Genomic DNA, 23,888 nt, shown 5'->3' on the forward strand with positions numbered 1-23,888 from the left:
ACTTTTTCCCATGACCCCATTGTATCGTTCAAATAGTCCCTGGTAAACTTCAAATGGGAACCTTCTGAGCAATGCATGATTTGAAACCATTGCACCGTAGTGTTCTACTGACAGTATCCTTTGAAACTGTGCATCCAGATCTCTTCAGGTCATTGACCAGCTCCTGCCGTTTAGTTCTAGTTCCACTGTTGTTGACAACGCAATGCACTTTGGGCGGTGACGTCACTGGGGAGCACTGCCGTACTTCCACGGTGTCACTTACAAATATTAGCTACATAAACATGTCGTCGGTTCTGGCCTTCCAATTTCAACCCGAGTGATGTAAAGTGATGACCAGGACGGCACTGTCGATATTTCACAAAACGAGTAGGCAAGGCAATTAAATGTAAGTCTCAAGTGGGATTCAAACCGTCGTTTCCCGTACAACAGAGGAGCGCGCGTGACGTTAGGCATAATTTTCCTTATAAAGCAATCCCAACCTAAATGGGTTGTCTGTCTGTGCGGTAAAACCTGAAAGGGAAACGCAACTGAAAAGAAAGTGCTTGACTACGGAATTAAAAAACGCGGCTCACTTCAGACAGCAAGCAGACAATAATAACAGGGATTGCGTAAAAGGGTTTATTGAACACACACAAATAAAAAAAAAAACACGCGATCGTTAAGAGGGAGACACAAAACGGCTCCATGATAGTGGGTCGGGATCAATTAAAAAAAATAATAAAAACTTGGGAAAACCACGGTGAGAGGCAGACAAATGAAAAAAAAAACAAGGCAACGATGCAACTAACAACTAAGGGATATACAAACTGTCAAATGGCAGCAAGTCTATCTCGGCAAGCCGCTTATGATCGGTTTAAAGACACTACTGTTGAGCTGGAATTGGATGCAGGTACGACATTGGGAACTCATCCCACATCTCTGTAACAAAACAATCTGACTAGCAGCAGAATGTGACAAAATCATGCCAGTCGTCATACTAGCTTCGCTTGCCAGCTCGCACGGCTATTCTCCCAGTTCAGCCCAACCACAGTGTGCATTACGCGTGTAACACATGGATGGCCTTCTAACAAGGTCTAACGAGGCTCCACTCGTTACCTGTATTAATGGCACCTGTTTTAACTCATCGGTATAAAAGACACCTATCCACAATCTCAGTCAGTCAAACTCCAAACTCCACTAGGTCCAAGACCAAAGAGCTGTCGAAGGACACCAGAGACAAAGTTGTAGACCTGCACCAGGCTGGTAAGACTGAATCTGCAATAGGTAAAACGCTTGGTGTAAAGTAATCAACTGTGGGAGCAATTATTAGAAAATGGAAGACATACATGACCACTCATAATCTCCATCGATCTGGGGCTCCATGCAAGATCTCACCCCGTGGCGTCAAAATAATAACAAGAACTGTGAGCAAAAATCCCAGAACCACACGGGGGGACCTAGTGAATGACCTACAGAGAGCTGGGACCACAGTAACAAAGGCTACTATCAGTAACACAATGCGCCGCCAGGGACTCAAATCCTGCACTGCCAGACGTGTCCCCTTGCTGAAGAAAGTACACGTCTAGGCCCTTCTGCGGTTTGCTAGAGAGCATTTGTATGATCCAGAAGAGGACTGGGAGAATGTGTTATGGTCAGATGAAACCAAAATAGAACTTTTTGGTGGAAACACAGGTTCTCGTGTTTGGAGGAGAACGAATACTGAATTGCATCCGAAGAACAACATACCCACTGTGAAGCAAGGGGGTGGAAACATCATGCTTTGGGGCTGTTTTTCTGCAAAGGGACCAGGACGACTGATCTGTGTAAAGGAAAGAATGAAGGGGGCCATGTATCGAGAGATTTTGAGTGAAAATCTCCTTCCATCAGCAAGGGCATTGAAGACGAGACGTGGCTGGGTCTTTCAGCATGACAATGATCCCAAACACACAGCCAGGGCAACAAAGGAGTGGCTTCCTAAGAAGCATTTCAAGGTCCTGGAGTGGCCTAGCCAGTCTCCAGATCTCAACCTCATAGAAAATCTGTGGAGGGAGTTGAAAGTCCGTGTTGCCCAACGACAGCCCCAAAACATCACTGCTCTAGAGGAGATCTGCATGGAGGAATGGGCCAAAATACCAGCAACAGTGTGTGAAAAGCTTGTGAAGAGTCACAGAAAACGTTTGGCCTCCGTTATTGCCAACAAAGGGTACATAACAAAGTATTGAGGTGAACTTTTGGTATTGACCGAATACTTATTTTCCACCATGATTTGCAAATAAATTCTTTAAAAATCAAACAATGTGATTTTCTTTTCTTTTTTTTCCCCACATTCTGTCTCTCATGGTTGAGGTTTACCCATCTTGATAATTACAGGCCTCTCTAATATTTTCAAGTAGGAGAACTTGCACAATTAGTGGTTGACTAAATACTTATTTGCCTCACTGTATTTCAATAAAAGATAACAATTGTTGCTTATTAGAGCCTACAAGTCTTTAAGTCCGAGGGTCCCTTGTACGGCGTACGTCCGCCGTCACTGCAACGCAGAAGCATAAATCAGCTGGACATGGTGATGCTATGAAACCTGTCTTTCACCAGACCATTTGACTCTTATACCGACCCATTAAAAAATTGTCAATTACTAATTACATCCAATTCAGATCAGGGTTTTTCAGGTGGAATACAGTTTTACAGTAAAACTGTTGACGCTATTGCCAAACAACCGTTAAAAATTCAAATACAGACCCTGTTCAGTCTCTCTAGCTGGTAGTCCCTCAGGATAGAACGGAACACTCCAAGTAGAATAACATCACAGACTTTCAATTTAGTAAGCAAAGTATTCCACGCCCCAGGGGCAACAATGCTGAAAGCTGTTTTTACAAAGTCACTCCTTACTAGAACAAAAGATAAAACAAGTATTGCACACATTTAAAACACCAGGCCATGTTTGACCAGTTCACAATGACCCAGAGGGCTACGCAGGTGTGATCAGCACACCTTTAGTCGTCCGTGCGACCCCTTGCTCATAATGATCACGCCAGCCAGTGAGACGTGTGAGCTAATGAAGACTTTAAATGTGAATGCCGTCCTGATGAGTTCGTAGCCTTTGGGCTTTCGAGGTTTCCCTTTGAGGAACTGGCCCAGCCTGTGTTTTAGTACCACTAATAGCCATGCGCGCTGGAGGTGGGACCAGAGGGTGGAATGATTGTTTGGTGGTCTACTTTGTCATTTCCTACGTGATCACAACGCATGTGCTTTGATGGCAGGCCAGATTACGCTTGCTTTGAAAGGTGCTTTTGAAGAGCTCATCTTGCTACTTCATGTTGATGTTGACATTGCTACCTTGAAACCAGTTTCACTTAGATTCATTAAAGTTGGCAGGTGTGTCTATCACATGTACTTCCCCCCAAAAAAAGTCTAAAAAGTTTAAAATGTTCTCCAAGTCAGTTTTTGTGGTTTGAAATAAAGAGTCTAGGGTCACTTTGGTTGGTTTTGGCGGTTCTTTTGAAGTTTGAAAAATTCAGCCCCCAAAGACAGTTTGACTTAGCAATGTGAAATTTGACAGTCATGTCTATCAAGAGTAGACGGTAACACTTTATAATAACTATCCGTTTTACTAGTTAATAGATCATTAGTAAACTGTTGATAAATAATTTATTGTTGATTTGTGAATTATTTGTTAACAGTTTGTTAAGCATTTACAGGGTGTTCTTAACCTGAAACACAGTTTGTGTAGAAACGTTTCAAGTTTTTGTGTGTAACGTTTGGCATTTCTATCTTTTCAGGTTAAGAAATTTTGATAAGGCATTTTGCAGGCAGCGCTCATGTTGCACATCTATGAAAATCTGCCATAGAACCAACAAATATTTGTACTAGAGAAGAGATGTCCCGATCGATCGGGATGCGATCGGGTCCGATTACGTCATTTTCAAAGTATCGGAATTGGCAAAAAAATATTGGCCATGCCTTTTTACAGATTTAATATGTTACTCATCCAGAGTCTTTAGTTTAGGCTTAAAGTAGGGTTATAAAATTTATCCCGATAACGGCGGTAATTAATTTTTTTAAAAAATGTATCACGTTAAAATATTTAAAGCAATTAATGCATGCACTGCACGACCCACTCACGCATTGTCGCACTCAAACTGTAATGGCGCCGTTTTACCTGTATAGAGAGATAAAAGGCAGCGTAAAATGAGTAGAGTGAACTTTGGCAGCCTTTGGAGCCTTTTTTAATTGGCTAAAGCCTTACAAATCCCTCTCCCTACGATTAGAAGTGTCATGGGAAGCAATGTTGGGAAGCAAGGTAGCAGTTGATCTTTTTCTCAACACCTTATGTTATTTCCCAACGCAGAGAAGATATATCAATTGGTAGCACTACGCACAGTCATGGTTCCACTTCCCATCATGCATTTGGGCATGTCTACAGAATCATTTACTGAAAGCTCAACAAATACAAAGATGGCAATATTTAGTCACAATATACAAAGTCACAAGTCTTTCTATCCGTGGATCCCTCTCACAGAAAGAATGTTAATAATGTAAATGCCATCTTGAGGATTTATTGCTATAATAAACAAATACAATACTTATGTACTGTATGTTGAATGTATATATTCGTCCAAGTTTTATTCATTTTTTTCTTAAAGCATTGCCAAAATGTATATGATCGGGAAAAATTATCGGGAATGATTGGAATTGAATCGGGAGCAAAAAAAAAGCAATCGGATCGGGAAATATCGGAATCGGCAGATACTCAAACTAAAACGATCGGATCGGGAGCAAAAAAACATGATTGGAACAACCCTAATTTGTACTTTTCTTTGTATATTTAACCAATAAAAGTTCAACATAAAGTGTATATAGGTTTATTAAGATCCATCAACTAGCATGGACATTTAGAATGGGGTCAACCATATTTGAACACCCTGTAAATGCTTAACAAACTGTTAACAAATGCTTCACAAATCAACAATAAATCATTTATCAACAGTTTACTAATGATCTATTAACTAGTAAAACGGATAGTTATGATAAAGTGTGACCGAGTAGACCTACAAAAAAGTCTCAGGATCCCATGCATGAAAACACACAGGAAGTCTGCCATTCTGCTTTGAAGCAGCCGTATAAAGATCAGTGTGTCCATACCTCGTGTCCTTCTAATTTTTGAAAGAAAAAATACAGCCCCTCAAGCCAGTTTCATTTAGATACATGAAACTTGGCGGCTGTCTTTGTCATGATTAAAAAAGTAAATAAAAGAAAAAAGTACAGCCCTGGACACCAGTTCACTTGGCAACCTGAAATTATTTGGTGGACATGCCTATCAAGGGTATAGCCACAAAAAAATCTCTTGAACCCATCCATTAAAAGGCATATGTAGTAAGCCATTTTTGTTTGAAGTCAGGATGTTTTTTAATATCGCCATCATGAGTAGACCCATAAAAATGAATTTCTGTGGGCAGAACGTGATTCAAAAAATAGAAAGTGCTATTTTCTCTGGCTGAAGTGCACCTGCCTGCATCACACAGCCTTAAAGAGCATACGACATGAGAAAAAAAGTCTTAAGTAGCATTATTATGTGGATTAGAATCATATTTTGAGACGATTCGACTATATACAACAATTTAGCAAAGCGCAGATGACGAGAAATTAGTCTTTTAATCTGCCGGCTAGCCACGCCTACCATTATAGGGCTCGAGCGTCTCCAACAGGTGAATGACGTTAGCGGGAGAACGGGCTCATCGGTTTTACTATCCAGCCCATTGAGGGGGAATTATTCAGAACGAGGAAAACGCGACGAAGAGAGCCGCAAAATGTCATTGTTTCAGTCTCTGTACTCCAATATTTTTACAGGATATTCTTTTTATCCAAGTATTTTTCCCCAATAGCTAAATAAATGGCTTGAGAAGGACCAGTCAGCCTGTTGAAAGGGAACTATTCACAACGAGGAAAACGCGACAGAGAGCTGCAAAATGTCATTGTTTCTGTCTCTTTACTTCAATATTTTTACAGGATATTCTTTTTATCCAAGTATTTTCCCCAATTGCTAAATAAATGGCATGGGTTAGTGTTGTGCTAAATAGAATATGAAATAATAAAAATGCACTTATTCAGGAAGACATGGCAAAATTACTCCATAATGGTCAAAACTGTCAACTTCACCTTTACTGTCGCACCTCCCGAACGATATTTTATGACACCTAAATCGGACACATGTCATTTCCCTTCCCCGGCTTCGGAGAATGTAAACAAACCAAGAGGCGTGACAGCTAGCCGACATGCTAACCCGAACCGAGCGATGCTTCAAAGTCTTCGAAGAGGAAAATCACACATAACTAGCCCGGATTATTTGACATGACGACTGGGTTGTCGATTGCCTTTGTGGATCGGCAAACCGCCCGGCGGAGAGCAATTTACAGTTCGTTCCACGGAGGAGGGCGGCTGCAGTTGTTGTGCAGCTAACGTGCAGCTAATGTGAATGAGGAGAGCTTTTTACATGCCTATCAATGATCAAACGTAAGAAGTCTTTTTTTTTTTTTTTTTTTTTTTTTTTTTTTAAAGTTTGTTGTGTTTACTTTGTAATCGCTGTATTAATATTTGACATCATAAAAAACAAGATGTTTACTCACTTCCTCATTAGTCCAATGGTCCCACAGTAGTAACACTTGGCCAATATCCACGGTGAATGGGAACCTTTTGAAACTCCAAAAAGGCGCACACGCCTCTCTCTCATAAAGCAAGATTTTTCTGCAGCCGTCTGGCTGGCGTGATGCGAAAAATAAACGTATTAATCCGCAAAATCAGCTGAATCCTTAGTCCTCATAAACAGTACGGCTGTTTAGTGAAGAGGACGCCTTCTCCCGTACACATCACAGCGCCCTCCTCCTCAATGCAAGACCGAAGGCGGAAGTCACTCATTTTCATGGTGCGGGATTAAAAAAAACTAAATAAATATAGCGATCGCTTCCACACACATCCAAGCGGTCCATATCATTCAGGAGCATAAAATACTGCGTGTATTATGAAATAAACATGTTTTTTTGTGTCACAGGCACTTTAACTCAGTTTTTTTGTTTTTTTAGCCACAAGTGAACTTTAACCCCCATCCCTTGGCTTCCTAGCGCCGTCCCTGCCCTCTTTGCTTCTGTCTGCGAATTACAGCGCGAAATCCTCAATCCTTTCACACAGAGCGGTCGCACTGGGAATCATTTAAAGTGATCCCTCCGAGATTGAGGAGTTGAAGGTTTTTCGGGGGGACGTGTGGGGGGTCAGCTTGTCAGATAATGACATTCCTGAGACCCGGAGATGGAGTCTTCAGCTCCATTTAAGCTGTTTGGGGTCACACTGAAAGTGTGTACGCGAATATCAACTTTGCTTTCAGATTTTGGGGGGAAAAGTTATTGTCAAACATGAAGTCACTCTGAAAGCGACACCTTTTCATAGATAAACCTGAAATTTTGTGAAGATATCAATCACATCATATGGAACCGTGGACCATCCCGGAAATTGAATTTGGTGGAGAAAAGACATTTTGGCACTATGGAGCCTATTCATTTATTCGCACCCTCCCAGTCAAAATAGATTGGACGTCTAGTGCCATCAATGGTACTGAAAAATTAGCATTCACAGTCAGTTCTTCTACTTTAATGTGTTAAGAACCCAAAAAATTCAGCTCACGAATATAGTTCAAGATGACTCAAGAACGAATAAAGGGATTATTATCAGGCTTGCAGGATCTTTGTAGTATGAAGAGGTAATGAGGTCAAAGGTTGCAGAGGTCAGAATTTTGTTTTAACGAGAGATCGACTAAATTAGGTTTTGCAGGACCGATACTGATTTTTAGTAGTTAGAGGGCCTGATAACCAGTGTTGGCAATAACGACGTTAGAATATAACGGCGTTACTAACGGCGTTATTTTTTTCAGTAGTGAGTAATCTAATGAATTACTTTTCTCATCTTGGCAACGCCGTTACCGTTACTGAGGGTGGAAAGGCGTGCGTTACTATGCGTTGCTATATTGGTTGAATGACGCGAGAAAAGTCTGAGGGAGACGGACTCACTGAGACGACAGAGCAGAGCAGGAGTGGGGAGAAGGCAAGGGAGTGTGACGCCGTTGCAAACGCGATGCTACTATGCTAAGTGGCTCCAATAATACCTGACTTTAGCCGATAGCCTACAAACTACGCCCACATGATAATGGTAGATATGGTTGACATGGTAGATATCACATGTATATAGAACTAGATGCGAATTTGACAGACACAGGGGCGTTAGCAACATGTACAGTATAGGAACTAGATGCGTTAGTAAACAGCTGCCATCTTAAAGCAGTAGACTTCTAAGGAAGGCTCTGTTGTAGAGAACCTTCCTACCGAGCCTAAGTAACTTTTTATCTAAAATACTCAGAAATCGGCAAAATTTTGACTTGAATGATGAATGATGAAACAGTTTTAAAACCTCCACATGTCAAAAGTAGACAGAAGGGAACTAATGCAATAATAGGAGCAATTTTAACAACTTTTAACGGTTGATTCAGGGTAAAGGGTAAATTAGAGTAAAGAATTGGGCCCGGGCCAATTGTCCCAAAAACCTTTTACACTTCACATAGTGTGACTTAAGTTGCAAGGGAGCGTGACGCCGTTGCAAACGCGATGCTACTATGCTAGGTGGCTCCAATAATACGTGACTGTAGCCGATAGCCTACAAACTACGCCCACATGATGCTTCGGTAGATATCACATATATACAGAACTAGATGCAAATGACAGACACGGCGGCATTAGCAACATGTATTATAAAGAACTAGATGAGTTAGTAAACAGCCACCATCTTAAAGCAGTAGACTTCTCAGGAAGGCTCTGTTGTAGAGAACCTTCCTAGCGAACCTAAGTAACTTTTTATCTAAAATGCTCCTAAATCAGCAAAACTTAACTTAAATCTATCTTTAAATGATGAAACAGTTTTAAAACTTACACGTCGAAAATAGACAGAAGGGAACTAATGCAATAAAGGGAGTAATTTTAACAACTTTAACGGTTGATTCACAACTAGGGCTGTCAAACGATTAAAATTTTTAATCGAGTTAATTACAGCTTAAAAATTCATTAATCGTAATTAATCGCAATTCAAACCATCTATAAAATATGCCATATTTTTCTGTAAATTATATATATATTCTGTAAAATAAATTGTTGGAATGGAATAATAAGACACAAGATGGATATATACAATGGGTTTTCCCATTGGCAGTGTATCAAATACTTGTTCTCCCCACTGTACATTCAACATACGGTACATAAGGACTGTAGTGGGCATTTCACTCTACTGTCATTTAAATCTGTCTATGCTGTCCTCACTCCGAAGCGTCTACTTTTTCCAAAGCTAGACAGCTAGTGAACGACGCCTTAATAATCAGACTTCTCACTTTTTCATCTGATTTATTAATAAAATAGCCTCAAACCATTGTCCTCTTTAGACCGTCGTAAAACTACAACAGCAAAAAAAGTACACAAGCATTGCATTAGCAACAACGTTAGCTTAGCACGCTATACAGGTTCACTAAACATAAACAAAAAGCGTCTCATACAAAAAATAGAACATTTCGCTTACTAACATAATATGTACATTCTTTACAACAACCATACTTACGGACAAATCTTGTCCAAGGATCACATAAGGGCAACATTACAACGTAGGCGTCAGCCCGAGATGTCGTGCAGCCATATTAAACTGGCAAGAAAAAAAAAAAACCATGTCGCAAAGCGACCACAAGAGTTCGCTGTTAGACAGCACAAAAAGCCTTGCTGTAAAACTTACCAAAAGGCAGAATACTGTCTGAGCGGGACATGTGCGTTAATTGCGTTAAATATTTTAACGTGATTAATTTAAAAAAATTAATTACCGCGCGTTAACGCGATAATTTTGACAGCCCTATTCACAACATTAAATGACTTCCACACATAGCAAAGGTTACTATCTAGTTACTGCAATATCAGCAATCCCCCTGTGTCTAGTTAAGTTTAGGTTAAAGAATTGGGCTAGGGCCAATTGTCCCAAAACCCCTTTAAACTTCACATTGTGTGACCTGTGTTTTTTGTTTTATGAGAAAAAAAAACATGAAAATTATCACCAGTTACTTTGCCAAGTAACTAATTACTCTTACATTCAGGTAACTGCGTTACTAACGCAATTACTTTTTGGGAGAAGTGATTTGTAACTATAATTAATTACTCTTTTAAAGTAAGATTAACAACACTGCTGAAACCGATATTCATTTGCAGTAAAAGCGTAAAAAAATTGAATAATGCAAACATTAAACTTAAGTGAAATGCCTAAAGCATGTTTATTGAATCACACAAAGAGAAAATAATAACTCCAGAAGTGCCTGATTTTCTAGACTCAGAAACATCTCTTATAAAGTTGAATAAATAGTTAAATAAATAGCTGTCTGAAATCTTTTCCACAGAAAAGAAAGCCATTATGACCTTGTCTAAGTATCCTTAAGCAATATACTAAACCCCATGTTGCTCCTTGGGATGCGTCACCAGTAGGTAGATGAGGATATAGTGTGAAGCGCTTTCAGGGCCTTAAAAAGGTGGACAGGTGCAATACAAGTGAAACTCCATTTACCATTTAACCACTCAGAGGACGGGGTGAATACTAGTGCAGGTTACATCAGCAGGCAGGAGAGCGAGGCGCGGCTGCATCTGAGCCGAAATAACCCATTTATGAATTAATATTTTCATATCTTCCGGTTGGATTTTAAAAAAGGCCGATACCGACCTGTCAAATTTCCAAATATCGGGGCCGATAATTGGCCAATTATTGGTCTATCTCCAGTTCTAACTTCTTAAAGGGATCCACGGATTGAAAGGTTTGTCGTTCTTAAAAGATAAACATTATTATGAGTTAAAATAATTTGATATTGAAACCCCTCTTGATGTTTTTGTTTTTATACAATTTGTAAAATTTAACTACCGTAATTTTCGGACTAAAAGCTGCTACTTTTTCCCTCCACTTTGAACCCTGCGGCTTATAGTCCAGTGCGTCCTACAGTGGGGCAAATAAGTATTTAGTCAACCACCAATGGTGAAAGTTCTCTTCCTTGAAAAGATTAGAGAGGCCTGTAATTGTCAACATGGGTAAACCTCAACCATGAGAGACAGAATGTGGAAAAAAACAACAGAAAATCACATTGTTTGATTTTTAAAGAATTTATTTCCAAATTAGAGTTGAAACTAAGTATTTGGTCACATACAAACAAGCAAGATTTCTAGCTGTCAAATAGGTCTAACTTCTTCTAACGAAGTCTAACGAGGCTCCACTCGTTACCTGTATTAATGGCACCTGTTTTAACTCATTATCAGTATAAAAGACACCTGTTCACAACCTCAGTCAGTCTCACTCCAAACCCAACTATGGCCAAGCCCAAAGAGCTGTCGAAGGACATCAGAGACAAAATTGTAGACCTGCACCAGGCTGGGAAGACTGAATCTGCAACAGGTAAAATGCTTGGTGTAAAGAAATCAACTGTGGGAGCAATTATTAGAAAATGGAAGACATACAAGACCACTGATAATCTCCCTCGATCTGAGGCTCCATGCAAGATCTCACCCCGTGGCGTCAAAATGATAACAAGAACGGTGAGCAAAAATCCCAGAGCCACACGGGGGGACCTAGTGAATGACCTACAGAGAGCTGGGACCACAGTGACAAAGGCTACTATCAGTAACACAATGCGCCTCCAGGGACTCAAATCCTGCACGGCCAGATGTGTCCCCCTGCAGAAGAACGTACACGTCCAGGCCAGTCTGCGGTTCACTAGAGAGCATTTGGATGATTCAGAAGAGGTCTGGGAGAATGTGTTATGGTCAGATGAAACCAAAATAGAACTTTTTAGAACACAGGTTCTCGTATTTGGAGGAGAAAGAATACTGAATTGCATCTGAAGAACACCCTACCCACTGTGAAGCATGGGGGTGGAAACAACATGCTTTAGGGCTGTTTTTCTGCAAAGGGACAAGGACGGCTGATCTGGGTAAAAGAAAGGATAAATGTGGCCAGGTATTGAAAGATTTTGCGTGAAAACCTACTTTCATCAGCAAGGGCAATGAAGATGAGACGTGGCTGGGTCTTTTAGCATGAAAATGATCCCAAACACACAGCCAGGGCAACAAAGGAATGGCTTCGTAAGAAGTCCTGGAGTGGCCTAGCCAGTCTCCAGATCTCAACCCCATAGAAAATCTGTGGAGGGAGTTGAAAGTCCGTGTTGTCCAACGACAGCCCCAAAACATCACTGCTCTAGAGGAGATCTGCATGGAGGAATGGGCCAAAATACCAGCAACAGTCTGTGAAAAGCTTAGTTACAGAAAACGTTTGGCCTCCGTTATTGCCAACAAAGGGTACATAACAAAGTATTGAGATGAACTTTTGGTATTGACTAAATACTTATTTCCCATCATGATTTGCAAATAAATTCTTTAAAAATCAAACAATGTGATTTTCTGTTTTTTTTCCACATTCAGTCTCTCATGGTTGAGGTTTACCCATGTTGACAATTACAGGCCTCTCTAATATTTTTAAGTGGGTGAACTTGCACAATTAGTGGTTGACTAAATACTTATTTGCCCCACTGTAGGTGCAGCTCACAGTCGGGTGCGGCTTATCTATGAACAAATGCAGTTTTTGTGTCAAATTAGTGTAGTGCAGCTTATAGTCTGAAAATTACGGTAGTAGGTCGCCATTGTTGTTGATGTCGCAGGGCGGTGACGTCACGTGGTTATGCTGCCGGACTTCCAGAGTATGACTCTAGCGACATAAAAATGTCATCTGTTCAACCCTTTCAATTTGAACCCGAGAGGAACATTCATGAGCGTGACAGCAGTCGACATTTCGCAAAATAAGCAGCAAAAGCAAAATGAACAGGAAAGACGGGATGAGACGAGACGAGAGTAGGGAAAAAAAAAAACTGTGTTCTGCCAAAATGTGCTACACGAGGCGAATTTGACACCCAAAGTACTACCGTGCGCTTTCAGCTTGTTTTGTTTAGATCATTGTCGTCTTAGTCTTTTGGACGAAAATACTTATTAGTCTTTGTCATGTTTTAGTCATTTCAAAATGTGTTCGTCTTCGTCTAGTTTTAGTTGACAATTCTCAAAATGTTTTCGTCTATGAATTTCAAAAGTTTTAGTCCATGAATAAATAAATAAAGGTTTCCAACAATTTCGAATGAACATGACAGACGAGCACATAACTGTAGAGTCTACAGTACAAGGACATCACCATTTTCATGATGATAATACACACTCAGCAGGAAAACAGCACATTATTTGCAATGAATTAAACCCACTTTCCAAGAGTTTAAGAAGACACCGAGTCACCGTTGTACGAGCCCAAATAATGGTTTAGTGAATTATTCATGTTAATTGTGAATAATTAATTTTGTTCTATAAAACTAGCTTGCGTTATCACGTTTGATGATATGTGTGGAAGTAGCTTTTGTGCGACAGTTGTGCTAAGGCATAAGGCAGAGAGCCACACAGTTTTTCGACCTCTCTTGATTTCTTTGGATTTCTCTGTTTGGCTTTCAAAGTGGATTATTTTTTTTTGTTTCCTCGTTCTATCGGTTTGCTCTTTTGTTTACGTTTTGTTGGTTTAAAGGAACTCAATACGAGCAGTAGGAGTATTTTTTGCCGCTGTCCAGCGTGCTTGGAGAGGAAAACGAGCGAAAAGAGCGTCGTGCTGGGGCTTTTTACGTTTTGGAACCTACAACCGTGCTAAATGCTAATGCTGACACAAACGCTATGCTAATGCTACAGGTTAGTTTAGTGTGTGACGATCACTCAGCACAGACCTTTAAAGGCTAAAGCAAAATGGCATAGCCAAGATAAGAAACCAAAACTTACCAAGTAGCACCTGACACATATTTCGCAAAAGGAGCCTGAAATGGGGGCACGTTTAGGCCTTTGTGTGGATCGGGGGGAGGTGCAGCACGTCACATGAGTGACACGACCAAACATTGCTAAATGCGTGATAACTACACATACAAAAAGAAATTGTGAATTTATGACGGAAACTCTGGCAAATTTTCATCTCGTTCTCGTATCGTTATGTTTTAGGCTCCCAAGATACGTTTTCAGCACGTCATCGTGACGTCATCGTCATGAAAAAAATTGTTCGTTGACGAAATATTTTTGTTACCTTTGACGAAAACAACACTGGTTTAGATGCATACAGACAGAACATACTAAAGATGCCTTAAGAGAATACTTAAACGTAGTAATATCCAACAAAGGTGGTTTAAATATGCTACGGTACGTGACTAATGTGTCCACAAATCAACAATCTGCTTTAAAGCTACCACAAGAAAACACAATGCTTAAAAGTATGAGAGGGAAACACATGCAAAACGTATTTTGAGGCAATGAAAAGATAATTAAAGACTCAATAAAAACACAAATAGTAAGTACTCGCTGCTTTTTAACCAATGTGCGCATGTGTTTGACGTCTCGCCGCATAGAAGGAATTGCAGAACACGTCTAATGACAGTGACAAACTACGTCACTCGTCACCCCGAGCGTCCATTGCGCGCATTCAACATGGCACTTTTCGTAGGTCAAAACATCTACTGAGTATTATAGATTTTTAAATCAATGGCAATATTTCACTTGTGGCTTATTAGAGCCTATAAATCTTTACGTCTGAGGTTCCCTATAACTGATTAGCCTATTTAACTCCAATTTGCAGTTAGAGTAGAGCTGAAACGAATACTCGAGCAACTCAAGTAACTCAAGTTAAAAAACTGATCCGAGTAATTTTATTCACCTCAAGGAATCGTTTAATTTTGTCAACTCTAAGCATCACATTTTGACTGGACTACTTTTAATGCGGGTGCATAGAGGAAGAAGCAATAAAATTTTTTTATTTTTTTTTAAACCCTTACTGCAGCCGACAGCCGCTACAAACTACGCCGACATTGCTAAAAACTACGCCCACATGATGCTACGGTGGTAGCAGGTAGTGTATGATGCGTCTTATAGATATCACATGTATGTAGAACTAGATGCGAAATGACAGACTCGGCGGCATTAGTAAACAACCACCATCTTAAAGCAGTAGACTTCTCAGTGCTAATAAATAAGATTAATGTTACTGTCACTCGCTCACATAGCGTTAGCCCTGCGGCAGGCTAGGTTTCTTTTAATTATGACCACTGTTGATGCATGGCTAACGTGTCTTACATACAGGCTTTATTTAATTTGTGAAAACATAGCGCTGTAGAGTGATGAGGGTGTAAAAAATTTAATAATGCTAACTGTCAATTTTAGGTCAGTAGTCATTGCTGGATAAAACACCAAGTAGCACTGGTCCCTAATGTGCTCCAATACAGCAGGTATCATACATTTATTTTGAACACTGCGAAAACTCAAAATCCTATCAGGACTTACAGTTTAGACTAACTTAAAAGTTAACTAGAACTTAAAAATAGCTTGACACAAATGGAAATTTAATTGAAACGTGGGAAAAACACCCAACTTTTAAGTGATGTGTGTGATCAAGCATAATGACATTTTTAGGTAAGAAATATATATAAACATTTTTTGTAAGATCTAGAAGTTTTTGGAGTGAAAGCAGTGAATTGGTCTTTTATTCTAGTCACATCTGAGATGCAATTGTTGGCTGTTTTCAACAATGTACATCGAAAATAAAGACATTAATTGACTGACAATGGTTCAATATTAGATTAAATGTCTTGTTTTCTCATGTATATTTTAGGACTGTCAAAATTATCGCGTTAACGGGCGGTAATTAATTTTTTAAACTAATCGCGTTAAAATATTTGACGCAATTAACACAAATGCCCCACTCAGACAGATTTAAATGACAGTACAGTGAAATGCCCACATGTTAATTGTGTTTTGTGGAGTTTTGCCGTCCTCTGCTGGAGCTTGGGTGCGACTGATTTTATAGGCTTCAGCACCCATGAGCATTGTGTAAGTAATTATTGACATCAACAATGGCGGGCTACTAGTTTATTTTTTGATTGAAAATTTTACAAATTTTATTAAAACGAAAACATTAAGAGGGGTTTTAATATAAAATTTCTATAACTTGTATTAACATTTATCTTTTAAGAACTACAAGTCTTTCTATCCATGGATTGCTTTAACAGAATGTTAATAATGTTAATGCCATCTTGTTGATTTTTTGTTAAACAAATACAGTCCTTATGTACTGTATGTTGAATGTATATATCCATCTTGTGTCTTATCTTTCCATTCCAACAATAATTTACAGAAAAATATGGCATATTTTATAGATGGTTTGAATTGAGATTAATTACGATTAATTTTTAAGCTGTAATTAACTCGATTAGAATTTTAATCGTTTGACAGCCCTCGTATATTTATTAATTGCTTTATTAATTAAAAAAAAAAAAAAAAAATCCAATTACTCGATTAATCATTAGAATTTTCAGACGATTACCCCATTACTAAAATATTCGATAGCTGAAGCCCTAAAGTAGAGTGCCCCTTTAACCAAATGTGGCAATAGTTTGAATTTGGCTGCTGAGGCGGAAGTGCTCCTCGAGTTTTTAACTTCCAAAAACATGTTTTCTGGGGAAATCTCGAAAATTTCCCTAAATAAATCCAATAAGAACAATATAATTCAGCCTCTTAATCCAGTTTCATCCATTAGCATGACTGTTGGTAGACAAGACGCTATGCTTGACTCTCGAAGTCTGCCATGATGGTTAGAAACATCCTTTCCAAAATTCCATTTTTAACACAATTGCTTAAAAAACGACTTCTCATCGTTTGTTGTGAAAGTGAAGACTGCGGTTCGACACCACTGTAGTCTGTTTCCCTGCAACATTCTTGAATTTATGAGGCCAATTGACTCTCCAAAGTCTCCTGATTAGCGCTCCCTGCTTGAATGTATCCAGTATGCGCATATCGCTGCTCCCTCACAATTTACGGCCAGAGAAGCCCGCCGGGCTCTTCGCTGAAACCTAACTCGTTTGACGTTGGGGGGGTTCCTGACGACAGGCGTTCCTCAGCACCTGCGCCGTCACCTGGAGCCACGGCGCTGAAAATTTGTCAGCCCCAATCAAAGGCGCCCACGCGCTTTGTTCGGGAACACGACACCGAACCCGCGGGTCAGCAAACCGAGCCCTTTTGTGACTCGCGCGGTGGTCCTGCTGGCGGCCAGCAGTGGGCGTGCAGGCATCGCGAAGCACTTGGCGACCGCCGCCGCGCTAAATGGAGCCACATGCTCGCTGGGCTACCGAAGGCGTAGTAGCGTTGACAACTCGCGACCGTCCTGCCAGATCGCTTTTGTCACACGCTCGTTTATATCCACGAGAAGACATACTTCCAAATCGCTGAAAAGTTCAGCAGGATTGCGCAGGGGCTCACACAGAGGTGACAAGTCGTAACCATAACAAAGCCAAACGCCAAATTGTTTTGGCTTGAAAGCTCATTTTTAACTTGATGAATTGCCATTTTTGTGTTCTTGGTAGAACGGGACTTCTCTGAACACATTTTCTTCTTGTGAGATTAACTGATTAAGTTGCGCGAATGATCGCTGCCAGCCCTCCCAGTCAAATTGGATCGGACTTCTAGTGCCGACAATGGTAGCCAAGGAGGTAGTAATAAGCAAATTGTGTATATTATGCTGCTTGATGCTTAAATTTGACTAGAATGAAGTTGGAAGTTTTCATTTATTCTATTACCGTATTGGCCCGAATATAAGACGGTGTTTTTCGCATTGAAATAAGATTGAAAAAGTGGGGGTCGTCTTATATTCGCAGTCTAGACGTTATACCCATTCACGACGCAAGATGGCGCCAGATATCATTGAAGCGATGGTCTGTCATAACTAGGGCTGCAGCTATCGAATATTTTAGTAATCGAGTAATCAACTGAAAATTAGAGATGTCAAAGTATCGGAATCGGCAAAAAAATATCGGACATGCCTTTTTTTAATATATATATTTTTTTAAATTGAATCGTTTTGTAATTGTATTTAACGTTACAGACATAATGTGTTACACTCATCCAGAGTCTTTACTTTAGGCTTAAAGTAGGGTTATCAAATTTATTGCGTTAACGGCAGTAATTAATTTTTTAACAATTTATCACGTTAATATATTTAACGCAATTAACGTATGCGCTGCATGACCCACTCACACGTTGTCGCGTTCAATCTTTAATGGCGCCGTTATAGCTATATATAGAGCTAAAAGGCAGCGTAAAATGAGTAGAGTGAATTTTGGCAGCCTTTGGAGACTTTTTTTAATTGGCTAAAGCTTTTCAATCCCTCTCCCAACGATTAGAAATATCGTGAGACGCAATGTGGGGAAGAAAGGTAGTAGTCGATCTCAGAGCCGGCCCAGCCTATGGCCTATGACTATGCCGCTGCTTAGGGCCCCTGACCACTAGGGGGCCCCCAATCTGGTTATTGTTAAATTTAGATTCTATTTTGTTTACTTCAGTTTGCTTAATTTGACTTTTGTGAGTTTTGATAATTGATTACAACCTTAAAAAATAAAAGTTCTTCCTTAACTTTCTTTTAGAAAAAGGTTTGGCGCCATCTACTGTAAGTACTGACAATCATTTAGGGTGAGAAGTTTGAAGTATGCAGTGCAACAAAATCTGATTAATATACAAAATATGGACGTATGGGTTGGATTGCATGTATGGGTTTCACAGTACACTGTGACGAAATGGTGGGCCAAAAATATGGGCCCCTTTGCATTATTTTGCTTAGAGCCCCCAAACGGCCTGGTCGATCTTTTTCTTAACACCCTATGTTATTTCCCAACGCAGAGAAGATATATCAATTGGTACCACTACGCACAGTCATGGTTGCACTTCCCATCATGCATTTGGGCAGAACAGTTAAATGGCTACAGTATCATTTACTGAAAGCTCAACAAATACACTAGATGGCAATATCTAGTCACAATATACAAAGTCACATTTATCCTTTAAGAATTACAAGTCTTTCTATCCGTGGATCCCTCTCACAGAAAGAATGTTAATAATGTAAATGCCATCTTGAGGATTTATTGTCATAATAAACAAATACAGTACTTATGTACTGTATGTTGAATGTATATATTCGTCCGAGTTTTATTCATTTTTTTCTTAATGCATTGCCAAAATGTATATGATCGGGAAAAATTATCGGGACTTGAATCGGGAGCAAAAAAAAAAAGCAACCGGATCAGGAAATATCGGGATCGGCAGATACTCAAACTAAAACGATTGGGATCGGATCGGGAGCAAAAAAACATGATCGGAACAACCCTACTGAAAATTATATCGATTAATCGAGTAATCGGATAAAACATATTTTTAGGTGAAGACCAATTATAAATATACATGAGAAAACAAGACATTTGATCTAATATTGAACCATTTTCAGTCAATCAATGTCTTTATTTTCGATGTACATCGTTGAAAACAGCCAACAATTGCATCTCAGATGTAACTGGAATAAAAAATAGACTAATTCACAGCTTTCACTCAAAAAACTTTTAGATCTTATAAAAACAATATATATATATTTCTTACCTAAAAGTGCCATTACGCTTGATAACACACATCACATAAAAGCCAGGTGTTTTTCCCACGTGTTTCTATTTCTGTCAAACTATTTTTAAGTTCTAGTTAAGTTTTAAGTTAGTCTAAACTGTAATTCCTGATAGGATTTTGAGTTTTTGCAGTGTTCAAAATAAATGTATGATACCTGCTGTATTGGAGCACATTAGGCACCGGTGCTACTTGGTGTTTTATCCAGCATTGACTACTGAGCTAAAATTGACAGTTAGCATTATTAAGTTTTTATTTTATACCCCCATCAATCTACAGCGCTATGTTTTCACAGATTAAATAAAGCCTGTATGTAAAACACGTTAGCCACGCATCGACACTGGTCATAATTAATAGAAACCTAGCCCTCCGCAGGGCTAACGTTACGTGAGCGAGTGACAGTAACGTTAATCTTATTTATTAGTGCTTAGAAGTCTACTGCTTTATGATGGCGGCTGTTTACTAACGCCGCTGACTCTGTCATTTCGCATCTAGTTCAACATACATGTGATCTCTATGAGACGCATCAGACGCTACCTGCTACCACTGGAGCATCATGCGGGCTAGTTTTTAGCAAAGTCGGCGTCGTTTGTAGCGGCTGTCGGCTGCAGTAAGGTTTTTTTTTTGTTTGTTTGTTTTTTTTATTGCTTCATGTGCCTCTACGCACATGACATCAGCGCGTTGTCCCGCATTAAAAGTATTCCGGGCAAAACGTGATGCTTAGAGCTGTCAAAATTAAAAGGATTACTCAAGGTGAATAAAGTTACTCGGATCAGTTTTAAACTCGAGTTGCTCGAGTATTCGTTTCAGCTCTAGTCATGACAGATCTCAGCTATTCTCAAGTTTAACCAGTTTGCATTATTTTATTGCAATGTTTTTCCTTATTCAGATTTGTTTCAAGACTACAGTTACAGTTAGACTTCACTTTGATTGTTAATGCAGTTATTGCAATTTTGTTGTTTTATCATAATAGATTGGTTTATTTACATTTCAAAAACCAGACGCCATTCATTTACGAATGTGATTGCACTTTAGTTTACATATTTAAAAGTTCAGATATTAAGATTTGAATGAGGCAAAATAACTTTTTCTCTCAAATATATTGTTATAATCTTTTTTTTTTTTTTTCAGATGTACTGTAATTCTGTATAAAAATGAATTTGGTGTTCAAAAAGTCTTTTTTCAAACTTGAGTCTTGAAAAAGAGAGAGTCATCTTATAATCAGGGCCGTCTTATATTCGGGCCAATACGGTATTTGATTAAAAGGGAGATTTTTACTTAAAAAAAATTGAAGGAAATGTTATTTTTGAAAAACATCTAGTACTGCAATGATTAGTTGATTAACTTGAGTAATTCGATGAGAAGTTTTTAATCTTCGATTAATTAAAGTGGCGTGGGAATGGTTTGTTTTGAAAGCAAGGGCATAGGTTTGCATAGGGATGGTAGAGACATAACACTTCCAACATTTCAAGATGCTCAAATTGTCCCCACCAATTTTTAAGCAACCTTATTTGCATTATATAATGACTTTATATTATATAAGTAATTTAGAATGTCTTCCCAAATGTTGTCAGGATAGAATTGACCCTACCATTATTAAATGATTTGCATTATATTCAGACTTACATTTACATCTTTTGACTTGCTGAATGTGCCAGTCCATGTTTTTCTCTCAAACGCACATTAGATTGGCTGATGACTTGACCCCCCACGCCCCAACACACGCACTCACAGCCCTCATAAAAATGCAACATGTCGACAACATGCCACCTCCTCCGCCCCCTTTTAATTTTTTTCGACTACTAGCAGTAGCAGCCACTGTAAGTAATGTAAAAAGAAATCAATGTTGTGGAGGTGGGGAACACACTACTAATTTTGCTACTAAAAGTCCGACCACAGAGTTAACATTAAACTGTGTGAATTTGCTAACCTGCAAAATACAAGTAGGAAACTGCTAACATTTATTAGACTTACTAAACTTTTTGTTGTTGTTGTTGATCCCTGACTACAATTTTTTTCCCAGTTATATTTAATTTCTTTATTTAGACACACAATGTTGAGTCGTTTTAAGACAAATGTTTATTTTTTGCATTCCTGCATAGTTAAGGGATGATTAACACGTATATGTAAATATAATATATGTTCAAATATTGCAATTTAAATTTGCTAATGAAATCCAGACATTTATTCTGGAAGTTTTCAAAATGTTTTAGTAGTTTTTGAAAACAAAGGTCTGAATCAAACGGTTTATTACCTCAACCAATACACATTAAAGTATAAGTCAATACAGATTTATTTTGTTTATCACCTGAACCAATAGACATTAAAGTATAAGTCAATACAGATTTATTTTGTTCATCACCTGAACCAATACACATTAAAGTATAAGTCAATACAGATTTATTTTGCATTGATAATTTAGCCTATCAATTAATTAGGTTCATATTCATGAGAAATGTAGCCCTGACCCACGTTCACCCAATCTGTTTGCTCTTATTAATGTCCCGTCCTCAGCAAAAAGTGGACATGTAGGTTATGCTGTTATATCGTCCCTACCAATGTTGAGACCAAACCTGCGCCCTTGTTTGAAAGTGTTTGCTGATTTTATTGATTCTGGTGGATACATTGCCTTCTAGTGGCAACAGTGAATATAACTCATTTCACATGGCTGAATTCAGCTGCTCCCTGTTAAGACCAACTAATGTTTTTTTTATGCATTCGTAAATTAGTTTATAGGTATATTTAGCTGTTTTTTGTGGGAATATGTGTTTGAACCATTTGTTTAGAGCATTGTAAAAAAATTAAGTTAGCATTTTATAGCATTTAAGCTAGTGGACTTTTGCTATGTAAATTGTACTTAGATCCTCATTTATTAATTAGTTTGAGGCCCAGCTCAGGTATTTTAATTTTTTATGATCTTTATCCGATTACTTGATTATTCGAGCCAATTAGTTCATTGATTAATCGACTACTAAAATAATAGATAGCTGCAGCCCTAAAAATATCAATAATAAAAAACAAAACTGACCCAAATGGGATTGTTTATAATTTTTTTATTCATGTTTATCAAATTTATAAATTTAATCATTTGTTTTAATTTGTAAATTTTTATTCATTATACATTTTCTCATGTTTTTAAATTAATATTTAATTGATTTTTTAAAAATTCAAATTAAAAATGTATTTAAAAGCTAAAAGGAAAAAGTCTTATTTGTACTTCAATTTGTTTAATGTGTAATTTAATAAATGCTTTTAAACTAAAGAGGAAAAAAATCATACATATGTTCTTTTAAACTTATTTTTAATTTAATTAAAGAGATATATATATATATATACATTTTAAATAAAAAAATTACTTGTTCATTTTTTGTTTTTTTAATGTTTTAATTTTAATAATTTTTCTAAATTAAAAAAAAGTAAAAACAGTAAATATTCTCTTAAATTCTTAAAAAAAAAAATTTTTTTTTACATAAGAAAACAAGATAAAAACCTATAAATATGTCATTAAAAATGTATTTTAAAAAAATTATCTATTATATATATTTTCTGGACTATTTTTTTTCCTAATCCAGTTCAATTTTTCTCTCCTGTAGTTGACCTCTATTCTGCACTTAATTTAAATTCCAATTTCATGCAATTCCGACATCCACATTTCGGCGAATTACATCAAACTCGAACTTTCCATCCATTTTAATCCCCCGCCAAATCGTTCCCCGCCAAATCCATCAACGACGGAGGCCTTTTTTCCGTCCTTGTATTTTTGTTTTTTGCCGTTGGCGTCGTCGCGGCGTACTCACCACCAAATGGGATAGCCTCCCAGCACCCGCGAGCCGCACAGCAACGCGCACAGCAAATATCCAATCAGGTACAAATCCATGAGGCCAGCCTGGTTGGAGGCTTCAACGCATGGAAGCTCCACTTTCTAATTCAGATCAAATTGTCGCAAAGAAGAAGATAAACGTCCTTGTTGTTCGCGTCGGGCCAGGAAAGTGTGTGAGGCTCCTGTGAGGGACGCTCCTCTTCTTCTTTCCCTCCCTCTTCTTGTTCTTCTCCTTCTTCTTCTTCCCTAAGGTAGATGTCTTCCTCTCGCTGCACTTTTTTCTCCCTCAGGATGCCTCATCCACAGGCCCAATATTAAATGGGAGGGAGGGCAGGAGGAGGGAGGTGAAGGGGGGGGGGGGGGGGGGTTGGAGATGTCAGCTGGCAAGCCAATCACAGGAGATGGCCTTAGGTTACAAAAAAAAAAAAAATTATTATTCCTTCCCATCTGTCAATCACCCCCTCGCCCCCTCTCCGGTCGTGTGCAGAGAGGGCGTG

The 23,888-nt window shown here is 38.7% G+C and overlaps 1 protein-coding gene across 1 annotated transcript in view; it reads right to left on the bottom strand.

The window, feature by feature from the left end:
* Positions 1 to 23,649, bottom strand: part of wnt3 (wingless-type MMTV integration site family, member 3) — a 57,393-nt gene extending 33,744 nt beyond the window's left edge. The window contains exon 1 of the mRNA XM_057826861.1: positions 23,369 to 23,649. Coding sequence (XP_057682844.1) covers positions 23,369 to 23,448 — 80 coding nt within the window. The 5' untranslated portion in view covers positions 23,449 to 23,649. The remainder of the gene's footprint in view (positions 1 to 23,368) is intronic.
* Between the last annotated feature and the right edge of the window lie 239 nt (positions 23,650 to 23,888).

The sequence above is a fragment of the Corythoichthys intestinalis genome, chromosome 21 (assembly GCF_030265065.1).
Source record: "Corythoichthys intestinalis isolate RoL2023-P3 chromosome 21, ASM3026506v1, whole genome shotgun sequence".
Lineage (NCBI taxonomy): Eukaryota > Metazoa > Chordata > Actinopteri > Syngnathiformes > Syngnathidae > Corythoichthys > Corythoichthys intestinalis.